Here is a 17934-nt window from a genome sequence, read left to right on the forward strand (position 1 = left end):
CTACCTCTGTGTCCTTGTTCAAACACAATAGGTTTTATAGTGATACTGGCCATGAAAAACCTAAACAACATCATAAGCAGTAGTACTCGATACTACAAGGGAGCGCGTTCAAAGCGTCTTCAGAATTTAAAGAGGAATTGAGAATAGCGATGGAATATAGACTAGGGAAAACTGGTCATCAAAAAAGCTATTGCATCATACAATTGATAATGTGGAACCTATAAATCACCAGAAAGATTACAATAATAAATACCTGGGGCAGAGCATACCATACAGCACACATTTTAATTTCCTAGGAATGGAATTTCTGTAACAAATACGGAAGTCATCTTTTATAGCTTCCCACTGAGTAGCACGCTTTCTCCTGGTGATAGTATCTACCATGGTAACAGTTACAGTGAAAGGGATAGTGTTTCTCGTGAGCAAGGAACAGTGGTTTTCTGTATCTTGTATACCTTTAACAATTCCTGATAGTACTTTCGTATGCTGCTTCCACTTGTGTTGACATGCACATTCTTTATATTCCTTTCAGAAATGTTCCAGAGCGCACATTCATGTTTTCTTTGGCAGTCTGGGGGGGAGTTGTTTTACTAACAATCTAGCGCTGTAGGATCTGTATTGCTTATTAACAGCTGCTTCAGTGTCCTGTGCTAAGAATACAGACTTCTAATGTGGAATTCCACCCATTTAAAGTTTAGTTTTATCTACAGTTAGGTTTCTTGTCCTTTCATTTGCAAAAGGTTTGAAATATGCTATTGTACATATGGTCACTAGAACCTGTACTGTATTGATTTACCTCTTTACTTAGTTTTTACCTACTGAGTCCAAGAGTCATGCAAGGTCCCTTGATCATGGACCCTACATATTTTTGGAAGGGTGCACCTGAATTGTTGCAGTGCTGCCAGGCTGCTTTACCTTACAGTAAGTTGTTCCCACTTGTGATCCTGGTGCAAATTCGTTCTTGGTTAACGGGATCACAGGAGATGTCTAAGTGTTGTAGCATTGTGCTCTGGCAAATGAAGCCTGAGATTGAGAGAGGCACGATACCTACCTAGTCCTGATGCTCAAATGGGCGTTTATAGTAGTGTAAATCTGCCACTTGTTCTCTCTGCATCTATTTCCCTGTGTTGTATGGATCTAAAAACCAAGCAAAGGTGCTATCTATGGCTGTGTTGTGCTGCTGACACACTGAGACACAACACCATTGAAAGGAGATTTCCCTGATCTGTAATCCAGGTGGGGAATTGTGCTGAGCACCGTTCATTTGACAGCGTCACTGAAACAGTTGGATTCTGCTTGTGTAGTAGGTGGCTGGGAAGAAATATCCACCTTCCCCATTCCACACAGTGTGGTCTAGTTAGGTATGTGTGCTGCAAGGAATGATTTCATAGCCCCAGTCCCAAGATCATCTCAGGGCTTTGGCCATGTTTTGACAGAGCTTGATTGTATTTCAGTGGCTAGCACCTGAGCAATTGCTTTGTAGCCTCACAGGGATGCAAAGGAGGCTGTTAGAGCAGGGGAGGTCAGTAGCTGGGCTGTAGTATTACAGAAAGATTCAGCTTGATGTGACTTTCGTTGGTTTCTAGAAGCAGCCGGTACATAAGCTCAGAGGCTTAACCCAGCCACTAGTATAATCACTCTCAAACTAGCATTGTATCGTCTGTTTTGTGGAATGCTTCTAGACAGATTTCAGTGGCATTATTGTCAATTTACAGTGAATACATAATATATTACAGCTGTAGTTTGCCCCAGACAATCTTGGATTTTCAAACTCTTTCCTAAAATGTCATCCAGGTCAGTGCCAGGAGCTGGTAGAAATGGTTGAGGGCTTGCTACTGCTCACTTATCTTATTCTGCCGTAGCAGGTAGAAGGTGTGCCCCCTATTAAATACGTTCTATTTTAATTTAATTTGCATAGTTAACAATCTTTAGTGTTACTTTAGCTTAAAAAAAAAAAAGTTACAAAAGCAAGCAAGCTTAACAAACCAAGCAAAAATTCTATGGGGACTTTGACCACAGGGAAGAAAACATTACAAACAAAGCACTTTGAATGAAATCATGATTACTTATGCAAATGCACAAACCACTTCTGATTACACAAACAAGTTAGGTTCTTAATAATATTTTGCTTATTTCAGATCAGAGACATTGAAGCATTGAAGCATCCAGACTCTGAGTACTTTTCCCCCCTCTTGTCCCACAGTGGATTTGTGTTCTCAGCTGTGCCCAAATGACTTTAAATGCATGAGTATGTACCTTGTAGGGGAGCCAGAGTTTTGGCCCCAAGTGATATGTTTAATATTTTTTGAAGGTGTAAGTAAGAACAGTCAATATCATCAGGGGGAAAAAAAGTGTGTGTTCAGACAGGTCCTTCTTCTAGTCTCCTGTGTCAGTCTGTTGTGACTTGTGGGACTTTGCATATGGTTTGAGGTAGAGGAAAGCCCTTGCTGGATGACACCAAAGCTGTAGCTGACATTCAGAATAGAGAAAGCTATGAAGCAAAGGCAATTGGAACCTTCCCAAGTGCTGCAAGAACAAACTGTGACATTTTCCCCCTTGTTTTTATTTGATTTAATGATTTGGCTTCAAGTCAGTTTTTGTTCGATTGTTTAGTTTCAGCTGAAGTGCATTTTGCCCTCTTCCTTTCCTCCTTCTTATCCATTGCAGTTTTTTCTGCATACATCCTTGCTGAGGCATTTCTTTAATGGAAATAAAGGAGGCACATGGAATTGGTGGCCACTGTGGTGGTGTCTAAACTACAAGGGCAGTTTGTGGGGTATCCCCTGCTAAACAGTCTGTAGGGTATCCTAAGGTCTGATCATTCAACTTGGGAGATTCGCTAAGAGTCCTTGCTCCTGGCATTTGTGAGCTTTTGCTCTGGTGAGACAAGGTTGTACCCAGTTTAGAAGGAGCACTTGGGTGCATAAAAGTCTAGATGGGACCCAGTTAGTTCCTGACTTACAAATAGATTGTAGTCCCAGTGTTCTCCCAGACTTGGGAGCTGGGCAGAGCTCCTGGGCCCAGCAGCTTATGCACACCCTTTGGGAGTGGGAGTAAACACAGGGTCAGTGTTTACCCCATGTTTTGTAGTCTTTTAAACTTGAGGTGGAACTGCAACACCTTCCCCCACACTTCTGCAAAGCTCCTTCCTACAGCCTTGGAGAAACCAAGTCAGGCGCATGTGGGTTTGGAAAACTGCTTCTGTTTTGCTATTCTATGTGAAACAACTGGGAATCTATCAGAAGAGAACGAACAAACAAATGTATAGGAAAAGTAGCTCAAAATGTTTTGTCAACCAGTATCTTATATGTCTGTTCAAATAAAGAGTTAGGTGTATTTAAAAAAAAAAAACAAACAAAAACAAAGACAAACCAATCAACCTTCACACTGAGATATCTAAAGCATAACACATCTAGCAGGGTTTTGGTCTAATAAAGGTTGTTTTACTTTCTGTCTTGAGTTTCCATTACAGGAATGCAACTCCTGAATGTGAATGCACCGTGTTCCAGTTAAAAACCCGCTGTACCCTTTCAACTTTGTAAAGATTCTGCTTTTGGATTGGCTTTGCATGCTGCCCCATTGGCTGGAAGTGGCTTAGCCCATGTTGGTTACTTACATAAAAGAACAGTATAAAGTAAACAGTCTCAGATATTGTTGCCCTTTGTTGGCTATGTGAAATCCATAGTTAAGAAAAAGATTAGCCAAAAATTTTAATATGGGGAAGTGACACAGTGTGAAAATATCCTTGTCACACTGATCCCAGCTAGTGTGGGAAAATGAAACAAAACTGAGCTAGCCTTATTATATTTTTCAGACTCTTTTTAGCCTGCAGCCCTTCTCCTTTTTCTCACAAACCACTAGAATTTTATTTGGATAGTTCAGCAAACCTAGTCAGATGCAGAATTGATTTATAGATGCTGCTATTAAAAGCTGATTATGTGCACACGAAACAAACTGTGGAGCTCAATTAATTAGGATGCCTCTTTCAAAGACTCTTCTGCAGGAGTTTGTTTTATAATTCAGTTCATACTGTATGTTTAGCTTTAGATGCACTTCAGAAACTCAAGAGCACACCCTTTGCTAAGACAGTTATCCATTCTATTTAATAACTGTTTGTTTTTGTTGTGGACTGGAACACATCTGTAATGAATGGCTTATCCTGAACCGTATTTGCATGTAGTCTTTCCACTGTGCAACTCAGTACGCTGAGGGTGCTGTGTATGGAAATTTTCCTGCTTACCTTCAGGAACTTGTTCATGGCTGCTTCCAACACTATTTTTTCTGGGGGTGGGGGGCTGGGCTAGTTAAAGCTGGATCACTTGCCTGATATGGTTCCTCATGTTTTGCATGAATGCAGTTTTCAGCACTGGGATGAGAAGAAATTAAAGAGGATAGAGCTGCCTCGTTCTGCAGCACCAGTTTAGACTGGTGGAAGTGCCTTTGCCCTGTGAGTGCGTCCTGTTGGAAGTTAGACTTTACTGCCTTGGTTATAGTGCAGTAATTGCCATCTCATGATCGTGACTGAAATGACAATGTCTGCCCTTGACACCTCCAGGAAACACTTGCGTGGCTTTGGTGTTTACTACAAAACTGTGACTGCAGATTGTCTCCGAGAGGGGAAAAATGTGACTTAGTTGTGAAGGCTATTGCAAGCTCAGGCTAGAGGCGGCCACAAAGCCTGTCCTCTGAAGGGATGAGTTCCTGCAGGTCTTATGGTTGGTGGTTTTCTTCACTGGGTCTTCAGATTGCTTTGCAAGGTTAGATCTTAAAAGACTTGGTTTGTTGCTCCTGTGGCCAGCTGGTCATCTCATAACTAGATATTACAGTTGAAGGTTGGCCATCACCTACTGTTTGTCTGTGTCCTGGTAAACCATTATCATTGCCAGCCACAGTATGAGTTAATTCTCCCTTCCCCAACCTCCCCTTCCCTCCTTTCCTCAATCTGTTGAATTGTTTTCAATACTTTTGCTAATTTGCACGTCTCAAACCAGCCACACGTGTTACCATAAGACCTTTGAATTGAACAGAGTATGACATGCTTTGAATTTGGATTTTTGTTTCTTTGATTGTCACTTTGAACTTCATTCTTCTATAAATTAAAGATGGAGTGTTGACACTGTGGTCAAACCAAACACATGCAATATTCTAGGAAAGTAAACCACATATATACATAGCATGGCTAGAGACAAATTTCTCTTTCAGACTAATAGTTCTCTCTTTATTTTTGCACTCTAATATGAAAAGATTCATGCCTTTGTTTTAGTGTATTAGAAATATTCACAGTATGAGTTTTTTGTGTAACTGTTGAGAAACTACAAATTATTATCTGAGATATACCAGTCTGATTTTCCAAGGTATTATAGAAGAAGTCTAGTTCAGTAAAGTATTTTCCTTGGGTCTTAAAATGATTACTAGAAGCCAAATGTCAAGAACAAGCCTGAATCAGTACTTATTGAGTGCAGCTGGTGATCTATCAAGAACCTACAGCTAGTATTCAAAGGCAATTGGAATGAGGGATTTGCACTGTTGTGTTAGTGTAAAAAGAATGGATCTAATGGATCAAGGACCTTACAGTCATCTGTCTTTAAGAAATCCACCTGGTGCCTGCCCTGAACAAAGGGTGTTGTGCTTCATCTGAGTAGTAATAACTCAAAAGGCTGTGCAGCATTTTGGTACAGCAAGTATAAGCTGACCTATTTGCAGGACCATAACTGAATGACCATGTGTTTTGGCAATTTAGTACTCTGGCAGTCAATATGATGATAAACTTAATATATAGACTTCCAGCATGATCTAATCAGGTCATGGTACTTTTGTCTGTATACAAGAAGGTAGTTTAAGGCCATGATGAATGTTTACAGGGAACCCAGATAAGATTTTATAGATAGAAGGATGGAAAACTCTTGTCCAGCCTAGTGATCGGGTAATGATTCACAGGGGTGGCAGGAGGACACCTCAAAAAAGATTCCTGTCTTGCAGCCGTAGAGGCAGCCCTGTGTTTCCCCCACCTCTCTCAGTGCAGCTGGGAGGGCTCTGGAGAGCTCCACATGATGGCAAGGGTTTGTTTCCTTGCTAAAGCACAGGCCATCTGTAGCACAGTGTTTGCATCCTAATAGCTCCAGTTAGAGTAAAAGCGTGTATAGGAGGGGGACATAATTATTTCTGTGCGATTAGAACTGGCCTTATATAATGGTAAGGGGTGTTATGCATATACTTTCATTGGTTGCTAATGAGAATATCATAGGAGTTTGGTAGAAATGAATAGATTTTTTTAATTGTCTTTTGGATTCCCCGTTGTAAAACATTAGTCAAATCCAGCCTGGTGTGACATTGTGCGGGAGCTTGGTTAGGTCTTAAGGGTTGTACAGGTTGTTGCATTTCTTAAACACATGTTAAAAAACTATTCCTGGTCCATAAACCACAATAAACTGCTGTTAATGCAGAGTAGCATCTTCATAGCTACAGCTTAAAGAATAAACCTTTTTTTAAGAACAGTGGTGTAAGCTTACCTGAGAGCTCAGCTGCAGTGCTGCCCAAAGAAAATCAGTTAGCTCTTTGCTGCTGTCGCTGCCAGTGTCCCTGAGTTAGAGCAGGATGGTCAAATTACAATGACAAGAAGCTTGTGAATTGATTTAGTTCTTACACAGTTGATTACACATGCTAATGAATTGATTTTGTGCATTAAAAATGTATATTATTTTTGTTCTAATATAATGTATTGTGGAAGACCTTGAAAAATTGTTTTTCCAACATTTGACATCTTGTTTAGTAAATTATCTCTCTAGAGGGCTTAAGGTTGGGCCTTTTTATTTTCTGTGCATGTTCCATGCAAATTCAGCAGAAACATTGCTTCAGTCTTGGTTGTGTGTGGGTTTTTAAAGGCAAAATCTTTGTTGTGTGTGTGCAGTTACTCTAACAAAAATGTTCATGACATCATGTGCAAGAAGCAGCACAACATACTGTAGAAATGCAGTATATAATGATTAATTAGCAATAATATATTTTGAAAGATGGTGGGTTTTTACCTGTTTATAACTGTTCCTTAATTCTGAGTAAATTGTCCCTAAAGAGATGCCACTGTCTTCCCTCCCCCCCCCCCCCCCCCCCTTTAAATTAATTGTGCATAGCTATTAAGCATAACATTTTTGTAGAAGTCATTAAAAAGTTGCTCAGGTTGCGCTTCACAGCTTAGGCTCATATCCAGTGTTGTCATTCTGTGCTTTGCTGCTAGTAAGGCCATATTTTGGATGAGATATTAAAGGTGCCATCTGGCCATCCATGAAGAAAGTAAAAGAGTTATGACCCTGTGTTAAAAACAAAACACCGCCCCCCCCGCCCCTGAATACAATAGGTGTCCTAGAAAATGTGTTCCCTTTCATTGAAATGGCTCCCATTGAACGTGAAAGCTGGTGTTTAAAATACTTTGGTCCTTGCTTTTGCCTGTCTGTTCAATTGTGCTCCTCAGAAGTAGCTTGTTATTTTGTAAGCTCTTTGAGTGGAGGATGTAAAGTAAAATAAGGTTTTATACCAAGTGTTTTTTCTGTTACGGTTGTTTTTTGTTTTGTTTTGTTTTGTTTTTTAGATACTTCAAGAAGTGTCAAGGCATCTCCAGAAACAGCTGAAATCTTTTTTCAGAAGTTAAGAAATAAATACGAATTCACAATCCTGGTGACCTTAAAACAAGCCCATTTGAATTCAGGGGTTATTTTCTCTATTCATCATTTAGATCACAGGTGAGTACTGCTACCTGTATACTAGTTCATGAAAGTATATGTATTTATGCAGTTAAAAATTGAACCTAAATTAGGGCAAATTATGTAACAGGTCATTACCAAATATGTACAGCGTTTGGGTAGGCATATTGTGCAGATTCATAAAAATCCACAAGTCCAAATTAGCCAAGGGAAAGCGGAACAGCTGTTACTCTTTAAGTGTCTCTTGCCACCAAAGGCATGAAAAGCCAGTTCTCTCTTGTTCATAACCATAAGGACCAGATGCTCAGCTGGTGTAAAACTGTCACATCAGTATAGCTACACTGATTCAAAAGTGTGGACCTGTACGTCCACCTATTCACCCGTTGGTTTTTAACACTGCAAGCAGTTTAAAAAATTAAATAAATTCCTCCAGTTATGGGCTTACACCTCGCATGAATGGTAGAGCACTTTACTCAAAATGTTGTCAACCTTAAAAAACTAAAGTGAATGACACAGAGCATTTAAGGATTATCCCTTTGATAGGATAACGACTGCTAGAGAAATAAGATATTCTTTATATATCTGAGTAATAGCTATTAAAGATAACTGCCCTATGATTCTGTGACAGAATAAAAAGGAGTTTTAAAATGTGCACTTACTGAGCAGTCATTAGCACAAGCAACAGATGATCTCTGCTTTAGATTCATAGTCCTTTTTATTTTCATGTGCACAATCCCATAATCCTTTCTTGAGGGTCTCACTACAAAATAGAAAAAAATAAAAAAAGGTAAAGGCAGATGTTCAAACAAAGCAAAATGTCTGTTTTTTCTACATGACTGTACAAGTTTTCATTAGCAGGCACGGCAACAATTATTTTGTGCTGGAAGATGCTCCAGTTTTGCTTTTATTCTATTTCCCAGAGGCCTTATCTGCAATTCTTCTATTTAAAAAAGAAAGGAAAAACCTTCCCAAGGATCATTGTGCCAAATTTATAAAAGCATCTTTAAACTCTGCAAGGGGGTGGTTGGATGCCTTCTGGATGATGTTTACAGATGTTATGTCACAGAGGAGCTGAGGGGCTTTTCTCTTAACTGTTACCTGCTTCTCATCTGCAGTAGCGAGCAGTTTGCAAGGGACAGAACTGGGCAGCTGTCATTACTGAGTTTTGAACTCAAACTATACCACCATATGTGCAGATCATCCCAGATGGAAAAGTTTATTCTCTCTCAAATGAGAGAGTAGGTATGCAGAGCCAGCTGTGCCCTGACAAAGGTCGTTTTCACATTTGTAGGAGGAACATGGATTTGCTGCACTACTGATAGGGCTAATGCAACTGTATGTGAAATTTCAAAGTTAAAGATGAAACCTTCATATGCCAAAATAGCTGTAGAGATGGGCAAAGAGGTCACCAATGTGAAACTCTTAAGGCTCTGGAAAAGAGAACCACTGTAGCCTTTCTGAAAGGAGGCAATGTTTGCTGGAAGACCTGTCCTGGCCTCAGGAATGGCATGAGGACATGCCATAGGAGATCAAAAAAATGTGTAGTGTATAACTGAGCAAAACTCAAGAAACAGTAACTTGGAGAGTGGCCAACTGGGAGAAAACACTGCCACTTAGTGAGCACAAAGGGTGATAGAAGTACAAAAATAACATGCAAAGAACTTTCCTTTAAGAGTTGCAGAAGAGTTTGAGATACTGCTTGGGAAAGTAATTAATTCTCAGGTGAGTAAAGCTGGCAGGTAGGGCTGCCATTGATCTTATGTGAACAAGAATGCATTATATGGATTCTATTCAGCCATATCAAAGAAAAGGAAAAGTTAGAGCAGTGCCTGGTGACCAGGTTGTGTGGCCGTACAAACGCAGTGCTGCTTATCTCATTTGAATCTGGTTCATCCATGTTGTCTGTCTATGCCCATATAGAATATGGTAGTAAAAGGGTGACAAATAGGACTCTGAAAATCCTATTATTTTATATTGGTATACTTCTAGGGATGGATGATTAGATTTTTAATGCTACATTGACAACATTTATGCTTTTTAAAGAAATTTCTGTCATACCTTAAATATTTGCAGGTTTTGTTGTTACATTTTCACCAACTTCTGTTTATCTGCATATTGGAACCTGAACTAACTGCAATGGAAAACATTTGTCAAGGTTTCTAGCTGAAATCAGGTCTGCATTATGTGTGTTGGGATTTTAACTGTGGATGTATAACTTAGTGGCACTACTGAGTGTTTCTGAGGCCCTTTTTCTCTTAACTGTGGAAACTTCTAGTACTCTTACTCTAAAGTTATGTTAGAGGTATGAAAGATGAAGATAATACCCAGTTCACGCCTTGCTGCAAAAAACTCCTACCACCATTTTATCCAGTGTGACCTCTTCATCTTACTATGCCCTCTTAAGCGCTGCATAGAGTTTACAATTTTTCTATAGGGACGTATGCTTCATGTTTGTTTTTGGGGTTTCCTTGTAAGCCTTTGGATAATCAAAGAGGAAGAAAAAAAGCCTTCTAGATTATTTAGGCAGGTCACACATTGGGTCAGCTTTGGATGAGGCAGCTAAAGAACAATCTACTTCTGAATATTTCATTGCTTTCTTTGGGAGAATATTAGGTTATCTACTTGAAAAGGAACTCAGAAGAATTTGTTTTAAAAATGCCTAATCTGATCCACTTACAGTCAGGGAAAATCTTTATCTTCAGTAGGTATAAAATGAGTCTCAGCAAAAGTATGGCCAGAAAGAACTTGTAGCTATTAAGTTAGATGTGTCTTTAAGATTTTAGTAAGCATGTGCTTGCCTGTTCTGAGGTAGGGCGTACAGAAAGATGTCTGTGTGCTATAGTAGTTCGTTCAATTTAATTGCACTAAAATCAGGGCTGACTTAGATGTGGATAATACTGGAATTAGGCTAGCATCTCTGAGTCTCCTATAATACCTCTTACGGGTTTAATTTTCTTTGGTGATTACTGACAATAAAGACAAGAGTGTAGAAATCAAAAGGGAGCATTTGGATGGGTTACATTAAATAACTGCTTCTTCAGTGCTGGATTTCCATCTCTGTGACCTTGCCCACTTCTGACCAGGGACTTGTCTGTAACAGTCCTTTAGTGCTCAAACAACTTCTTGTGATCTCTGTCAAAGCAGTCATCACAGTTGGTAGGAGAATTAGCAATGGCAGACCTGACTGTACTCCGTCGCACCAACTTTAGCCTTATATAGCTTCTCTGATGTCAAAAAAGTTGTGCTAGTATTGAACTGCTGCCTTGTGGGACAGAATCACACCTGGCTATATTCTTAATTTATAGAAGTCAATACTAGCTCTTGCTTTTCTGCAGTGAGGAATGGAATGGTGGTGAGGAAGGCTGGAGGTGGCAGGAACTGAAGGATATATCAGTTATCACACAAGTAACTTTTCTTATGTTTTATTTTACAGAGTTTTCATAACAACTAATGGTTCTAGAGTAAAATAATTTCTAGGGTACAAGAAAATCAAAATGTTTATTCAAAAAGTGGAAAAAGGTATGTTCGTTTATTCAGTGGCTTGGGGAATGTGTGTTTTTGAAAATAAATCAGAGTAAAAACTCATCCTTTCTTTGCATAAGTCTAGGGACTTTGTTGCAAACATGCTAATTTACAGCAAATTGAGGACATGTCCTAAATTGAAGTTACTTTAAAAATTTTATAATTTTCTTTAAAACTATGTACTTAAAGTAGTTTACATAATTCAGAGTTTACTGCTTCAGTGTATGTCCTTAATATAGTTTACATGATTCAGAATTTACTGCTTCAGTATGTGTTGTCTAGTTTTATGTTTTGGGTTTGTTTTGTTCTTTTTTGCCAATTCCCTTTTGAAGAACATCAAAAATGAATGCTTCCACTGAGACACAGTCAGGCAACTACTTATAGCTTTGAGTCTCAAGAAGTTGACAGGACTGCTCTCCCAAAGTTTCCCATCTAACATCATGTGGTAAATGCTGTCCTCGGGCTATCAGATAGATGCAGAAGTTCTCCATGTAATTCTAGGGCTTGGGCATTATCTGAGGCTAGGATATGGCTGTCACCACAAAAAGTAGCTCCTGAACGGATTTTCTGCAGATACAGTCATATTTTCCTACTCTGTTAAATGCCTTTATTTTTCTTTTCCTAATGGAGTATTAAAACTGTCTTCCCCTTTTATAAAGATTATGCTTTTCTTCAGTTTTAAAAGATTTTAATATATTAAACATTAATCTTAAACTGAAAGGATCTGAAACAATATCTGTTACAAATGTTTTCTTAACTTGAGAGCATCACCTTGACCACATAGTGCCCTGCCTAAAATGCATTGTACTTTAAAATAACAAGGTAAATATTTTGAATGACGTGATGCCTTAAGTCCAAATGCAAGCACTGTTAAACACTGATTGCTGTGTGCTTGCTATCAGCCTTCAGTTTAAGCTGTATTATCCTCCTCATTTCACTTCTGAATTTGTCTCGCTGCTGTCTCGATGGAAGAATCAGCAGAGAGATGATTCTAATCTGTGATGGGGTTTGTAATATATGTTAGGTCTCACTATTCCATCATATATTTTCATTTAATTGGCAACAGTGGAGAGATGTATTAAAGCTTTTTCCTCCCTTCATGGTTAGATGGCTCTATGCAACTGATGTTATATTCATATCTCTTGAGATACTGCATATTAGGGCCTGTAAAGGATGAAATCACTGTATTGTAGTTTAACCATTCTTTCTTTCAGTTAGTGCTTTTCATATCCTGAAACAAAGCACTGAAATCAATAGAATATTGTGATCAGGCATTCCTTGCACTTAATTATGTATCTCTATTAATTTATTTAATTTTTGCCTTACTTAACATTTGTTTTAACAGCTGTTGGTGTCTTGTGATTATCTGCTGTCAAACAGGCTGTACTGTACAGCACTTTCAGACCTCTTCCAGTATCTAGGAGGAAAATATCTGTGACAGTTTCTTTGTTAGTAATTTAAGTGTACAAGGAGAGAAGTTGCCAAAGGCAAACTCCCGACACATGAATTGTATTCTGTTGTTTGACCATTGTATTAAAATAGAGGTGGAACTGTATGTTCCCTGCTTTTGATATATGAGTGTCTGCATTTCTGGACTGCAGTGTGAAGTCTCCTCTCTGACACCAAAAATCTGCTGCAAACACATTACACTGTGAAAAACTTCCAGTATTTACCACTTAAGCCAATACTGTAGTTACATTGGTTTTGTCTGAGGGGTGCTCTCCCCCTCCTCATCACTAACTTGCAGAGCAGACATTAGGTAAGAATAACGTGGGATTAATTTTCAAACATTAAAGCTGCACGTGGTTGTTGGCTGTGCCAAAAGAAGAGGTAGCTTATTTCTGCTGTTTAAACCATTCTGTGGTGTTCTTTGCTGGAAAAATGAAGGGTTGTGATGTCCTATATTTTGTTTTTTTGGTAGTAAATCTTAGTTGCTCTTTCTTACTGGTCTAAATATGAACCCTCTTAAATTTGTTCATAACAATCAATTGCTTTTGAATTTACTTCCTCTAGTGATGTAAAACTCCCCTGGTGTCAGCCTTCTTTTCTTTTGATGAATTTTGCATGTTTCATCAAAGGTGTCAAAAAAAAAAAAAAGAAGATATTTTCTTTCTTTCATTCATTCACCGCTTTTCTAATGTGTGAGAAGATTCTGTGGGACAAAGGATTCTCTATGTAGAGCCTGACAGCTTGTCTGGGCTCTTTCCTTTATCCCAAAAGAGAAAAGTTCTTTGTTTCTGTTGGTTTGGGAGATTAAATTCTATCCCTGAGTGTGTGGTTGGATGGAAATGTTTGTAAAGCAGCAATTTTGTCTTGTACTCAGTTTAATGTCTTTATAATGTTGGGAAAGACCTGTTTCTTTAAGTGTTGGTTATAAGGGATGTTATTAAATTGATTGATGCCTTTTCACTATTGCCTCTGTTGTTTTGCTTCGGTTTAGTTTATGCTTCGTGACCGAAAAAAAAAAATAATTGCCAATAGGATGTAAATTCTTGTAATGCACTCACCTTAAAACACCTTCCTATAACTTTATTGAATCGAGAGAGGCTGGCCTGTGTGCTGATGTAAATCATCGCAGCACCAACTAATCCAGGGTGATTTGGTTGGGAACTTGTTACAAAATGCTTGTATGAGCCTGAATCCTGTAGTTTGAATTGCGACTAGTGACAGACCTACTTGAGTAAGAGACAAAAATTTGTCCCTGCCTATGATACTGAAAAACACCACTGAAATAGTTTAAATATGAATTTTGACAGATGTCATTTTTCTTCTACTGTTGTTTGAAAGGGTTTCTATTAACAAGTAAATTACAAATCTGTGTTTTGTTGAGGGTAGGAGATGGGAGAAGTTGGGTTGAAACTGGATTTTGCTTTTACTAATATGTATATATTGAAAGGTTGTTTATTGTAGTTGCAGTCCTCTTGCTCTCCATGGAGAAACTTTGCGAGAAAGGGAGTGGGTTTTTACAGTGCTTGCTTGATCTGAGAAAGTTCTTCCCTCCTTGATTTTTAGTAGAAGAGGAAGCTTCAGATAGGCAAGATTGACATTAGTGGGGCTCTGTGTGATAGAATAAAATGGAAATAAATACATTGATAACCGGGGTTACTGAGGGAGATGGGAGGAATGAGAGCGATTGCTCAAAGGCAAGTATTATGTTTCAGAAAATATTTCCTAGTTCGGGAATTTGATTTCATATTCACAGCTTGAACGTGGACAACATAGACAATATGCTGTGATACCAGGTTTGAATTTTTCCCAGACCAAGCTAGCACCTTTTGGGAGAATAACTCTTCATGAAGTGCTTCAGGGAGGTCGGTGGGACCTTGGGTCCTGCTTCTGGCTCCTGCTGACCTTCTGCAAGTGCTGCAGGAAGGCTGGCTGGGAGCCTTGCCTTGTCATCAGTGGTAACATTAGGTGTCTGGGATATCTTGCTCTTGCGATGGACCAGGGCTCTTGGATTGTAGCACTGAAGTAGCAGAAGCTATGCAGACTCTGCAGGTGGGGAAGGCAAGATTTTGCCTCTCTGATTTAGGGGCATAGTTAACTGACCTCATATTTTGGGAGGTAAGCAGAGAGATCTCTCAGGTGAGAAGCAAGTTCTTGCCTTCAAAGCTAGCAAAGGCTTTCAGATCACAGTATCCCCACTGAAGTCAGATGAGTGCTGCAAGATGGTGATAGAAACTATCTTATTGGCTTCTATTTTTGACTCACATGCTTCATTAGTTTGAATTGGGTACAGACACTGAGGGGAACAGGGATGAAAAGGATCTGAACAGCCTCACTTGCACTTGTTTCCTAGCCTCCTTGTCCACATCAGGGCATTGCAGCCTCGCTGTCCTAGCTGCTACCTTGTGCTGTGGCTTCTTTCTGGTTAGAGTGTAGTAGCTGCGCAGTAGTAGTCTGTGCAGGTGAATGTGTGTGGATGGTGTCTCTCTACCCTTCCAGTTAGCTGTTGCCTGGCTGTTCTCTTCTGTGGACATCGCAGTGTGGAGGGTGTTCCTTGATGGGTGTCCCAGCATGGGGCTCTATCTCCTGTGCACATCAGGAATGCACCTTCCTCGTCCCCAGCTGTCCTCCGTAGCTATCCAGTGCAATGAACAGTGTTGTGCTGGAACAAAGCTGAGGTGGTTGACCTTTTTTGTGGTGGAAGAAAATAAACTGCAGAAGAGATGTAAATGCCAGAATGATCAGTAGCTTGCTGGCTGGGGTGCTTCAGAAGCATTTTCCTTGCACTGTTAATCTCTGCTCTGCCTGATTTCTAACAGGGACTTGAACTTTGTTCTTTTCCATCTGAGACAAGTGTCCTGAGGAGTGTAATTATCTATCTCTTCCCCCCACCCCTCAATGTACTAAAAAGCTTTGTTGGCAGTGCCTGGCCAGGGCTATGCTAGGAAACCACACAGTGCCCAGGCCTGGGCTGGAGCACTGGCCTGCTGTTCTTCATTCTGCATAATTGTTAGCATCTTCCTTGGCATGCTTTTGTCCCCTGCTATTAGCACCCTTGCAGATGATGTCGGGGCACAGTTTGTGGAGTATGATTGGCCAGGGACTGTTCCCAACAAGCAGTGTGGAAAAAGCCACCTGTTTTAAGGAAGAAGTGTGAGAGAGCACCCATCTGGGTATGAGTTGCAGTGGAGCACCACTGTTAATATTTGTCTTCAGGACCAGGGAATGAGCCTTGTTGGCTTTATTTATTAGGATAGGCATAGAACTTGAGATCAGCTTACTGAGTTTAGGTTGCTCTTGTACCTGACTTTTTGATTGATGAACTCTATATAATGGCAGAGCCTCCTCAGGTCAACCTGAGAGACTGTTTTTACTGTCCCATTGTTTGTGCACTCTGTTTTGGTATGGGAGATACCCTCTTCTGATTTTGACCTCTCTTCACTTGGGGTCTTTGCTTTCAAGTAGGTAATAACTGCTGCATTACAGAATATTTGAGAAAGTCTGTCAGAGAGTTTCAGATTTGCTCTGTTTGTGTCTCATTTTAACAAGCTTTTAATCTTGGACCCCGCAAGCCTTGCTGTGAGAATGTGTTTCTATCAAAAGTTTTGGTTTTAATGATTGAATCAGGATTTTTGGACAAAAATATCTTACATCTGAAAATTCTTGTCTGGCTGTAAAACTACATTCAGCAAAAGAAAGGGACAGAAACTAAGTTGATGGCTTTCCTGCTCACTGTGCACTTGCACTAAGTGCTACTAACTTACCCAGGAAAGTTAGGACCATTTTTTTAATTTGTCTCTCCCTGGCAAAACCGCCAGTCACCTCTTGCCTAGGTAGAGCTATAGTCAGGGAAAAGGGCAAAGCCAGTAAGGCCAAGCAGTAGCGTCAAGTGAGAGAGGGGGGACTAGGTTTTTACAGGTATAGTGCAGTTGCCACTTGGCATTTAGGATCCATCTGGGGATATTTTGATACCATATTGTTCTAGGGGATGAACCAAGCAGTAAAAATGCCTAGTTAATGTTTCAGAACACTTTAAGTGTTACTTCCAAATAGAAAAATAAGGCTTACGCTCCTGACTGCCCAGTCGTCATACAATGGAAAATAGCAAATAACGCATCACTGAATGTGGTGGCTGTGCGGCATGAATTGCTTTTACATCTTCATAATCTACACCGAGCAGAATTGCTTACTGCTGCTGTAGCCATAATTTGCAATGAATAAGGTCTACTGAGTAGGATCTCTTTTTTTTTTATGTTTTATGTAATTATACCTAACAAAAAAGCAAGAACTTCTGTATCAAAAATCTTCAGATAAAAATCTTTACAAGTAATGGAGATAAGGATTTTAATTTTTTTTCTTAAGTACATACTCCTGTTTAATTTTATTGGTTTTCCTTTTCTTAGTGTAGCTCAAAGAGCCATGAGGAACTCTTTTTAACACTATACCTATAAACAGGAGTGGTAGAAGTTTAAAAAAAGCCCCAGCCTATAATAAATTCATATGCAGCAGAGATGGTATGTTGCCTTTAGCTTCTAAAATATTTGTCTACATGCTGTAAATGGAAGTTGAAATTATTATTGCCTGGAGTAAGAGTGGACAGCTATGGCATGAGTTTGCTGTGTGAGCAGGGATGCCAAATGAACAAGTGAGCAATCAAACCCTTGGTGTTACCAATGATGGCTGTCAGCTGGAAGGACCGTACTTCCCTCTTCTCAAAGACTGCTACTACATACACCAGGACCACCTGATGCTTCACCTAAATCTCCAGCTTTTTGCTGTACACCCTGACTTAACAGTCTCCCCTGCACTGAAGAGGCCAGCCTGAAGAGCGGGTCCTGTGCAGGCTTGCGTAGACCACGTGCCCTTCACCAGGGATGATCAGTAGCAGCTCCGCAGCTGGGCAGATCTGCTGACTCTCAACTCTTATCCAGCAGTTGCAATAGATCAGTGCTGGGCAGCAGAGAAAACATCGCTGTTTTATCTCTCAGATTCCTCTGGGGCATTTGAAACAAATTTCTTCCTCTTATGAAGAGAGGTTCAGCCTTAGTCTACAAAAGGGATCACTGTCTGGTTGGTTTCCAAGCAGAGCGGCTGATCTTACAGTGGCCTTGGCTGTTGTCTTTGCAATGATTGTGCATGCACAGAGTGATCTATGGAGATGCAACAACCTTTTTTTTCCAGGTTGGCATTTTCTTCTCCAAATGTCAAACGTAGTAAACCAAAGCACGTATCATCTCCCTGCCAAGTTAAATCCATTTGACCTGAAGTGTGT

General features: G+C 39.8%; 1 protein-coding gene across 1 annotated transcript in view; it reads left to right on the forward strand.

Annotated features, from left to right (window-relative positions):
- The window catches only part of NELL2 (neural EGFL like 2), a 150221-nt gene that overhangs the window by 12734 nt on the left and 119553 nt on the right, over positions 1-17934 (forward strand). Inside the window, exon 3 of the mRNA XM_037390221.1 lies at positions 7583-7733. Coding sequence (XP_037246118.1) covers positions 7583-7733 — 151 coding nt within the window. The remainder of the gene's footprint in view (positions 1-7582; positions 7734-17934) is intronic.

The sequence above is a fragment of the Falco rusticolus genome, chromosome 5, assembly GCF_015220075.1.
Source record: "Falco rusticolus isolate bFalRus1 chromosome 5, bFalRus1.pri, whole genome shotgun sequence".
In the NCBI taxonomy this organism is placed as follows: domain Eukaryota; kingdom Metazoa; phylum Chordata; class Aves; order Falconiformes; family Falconidae; genus Falco; species Falco rusticolus.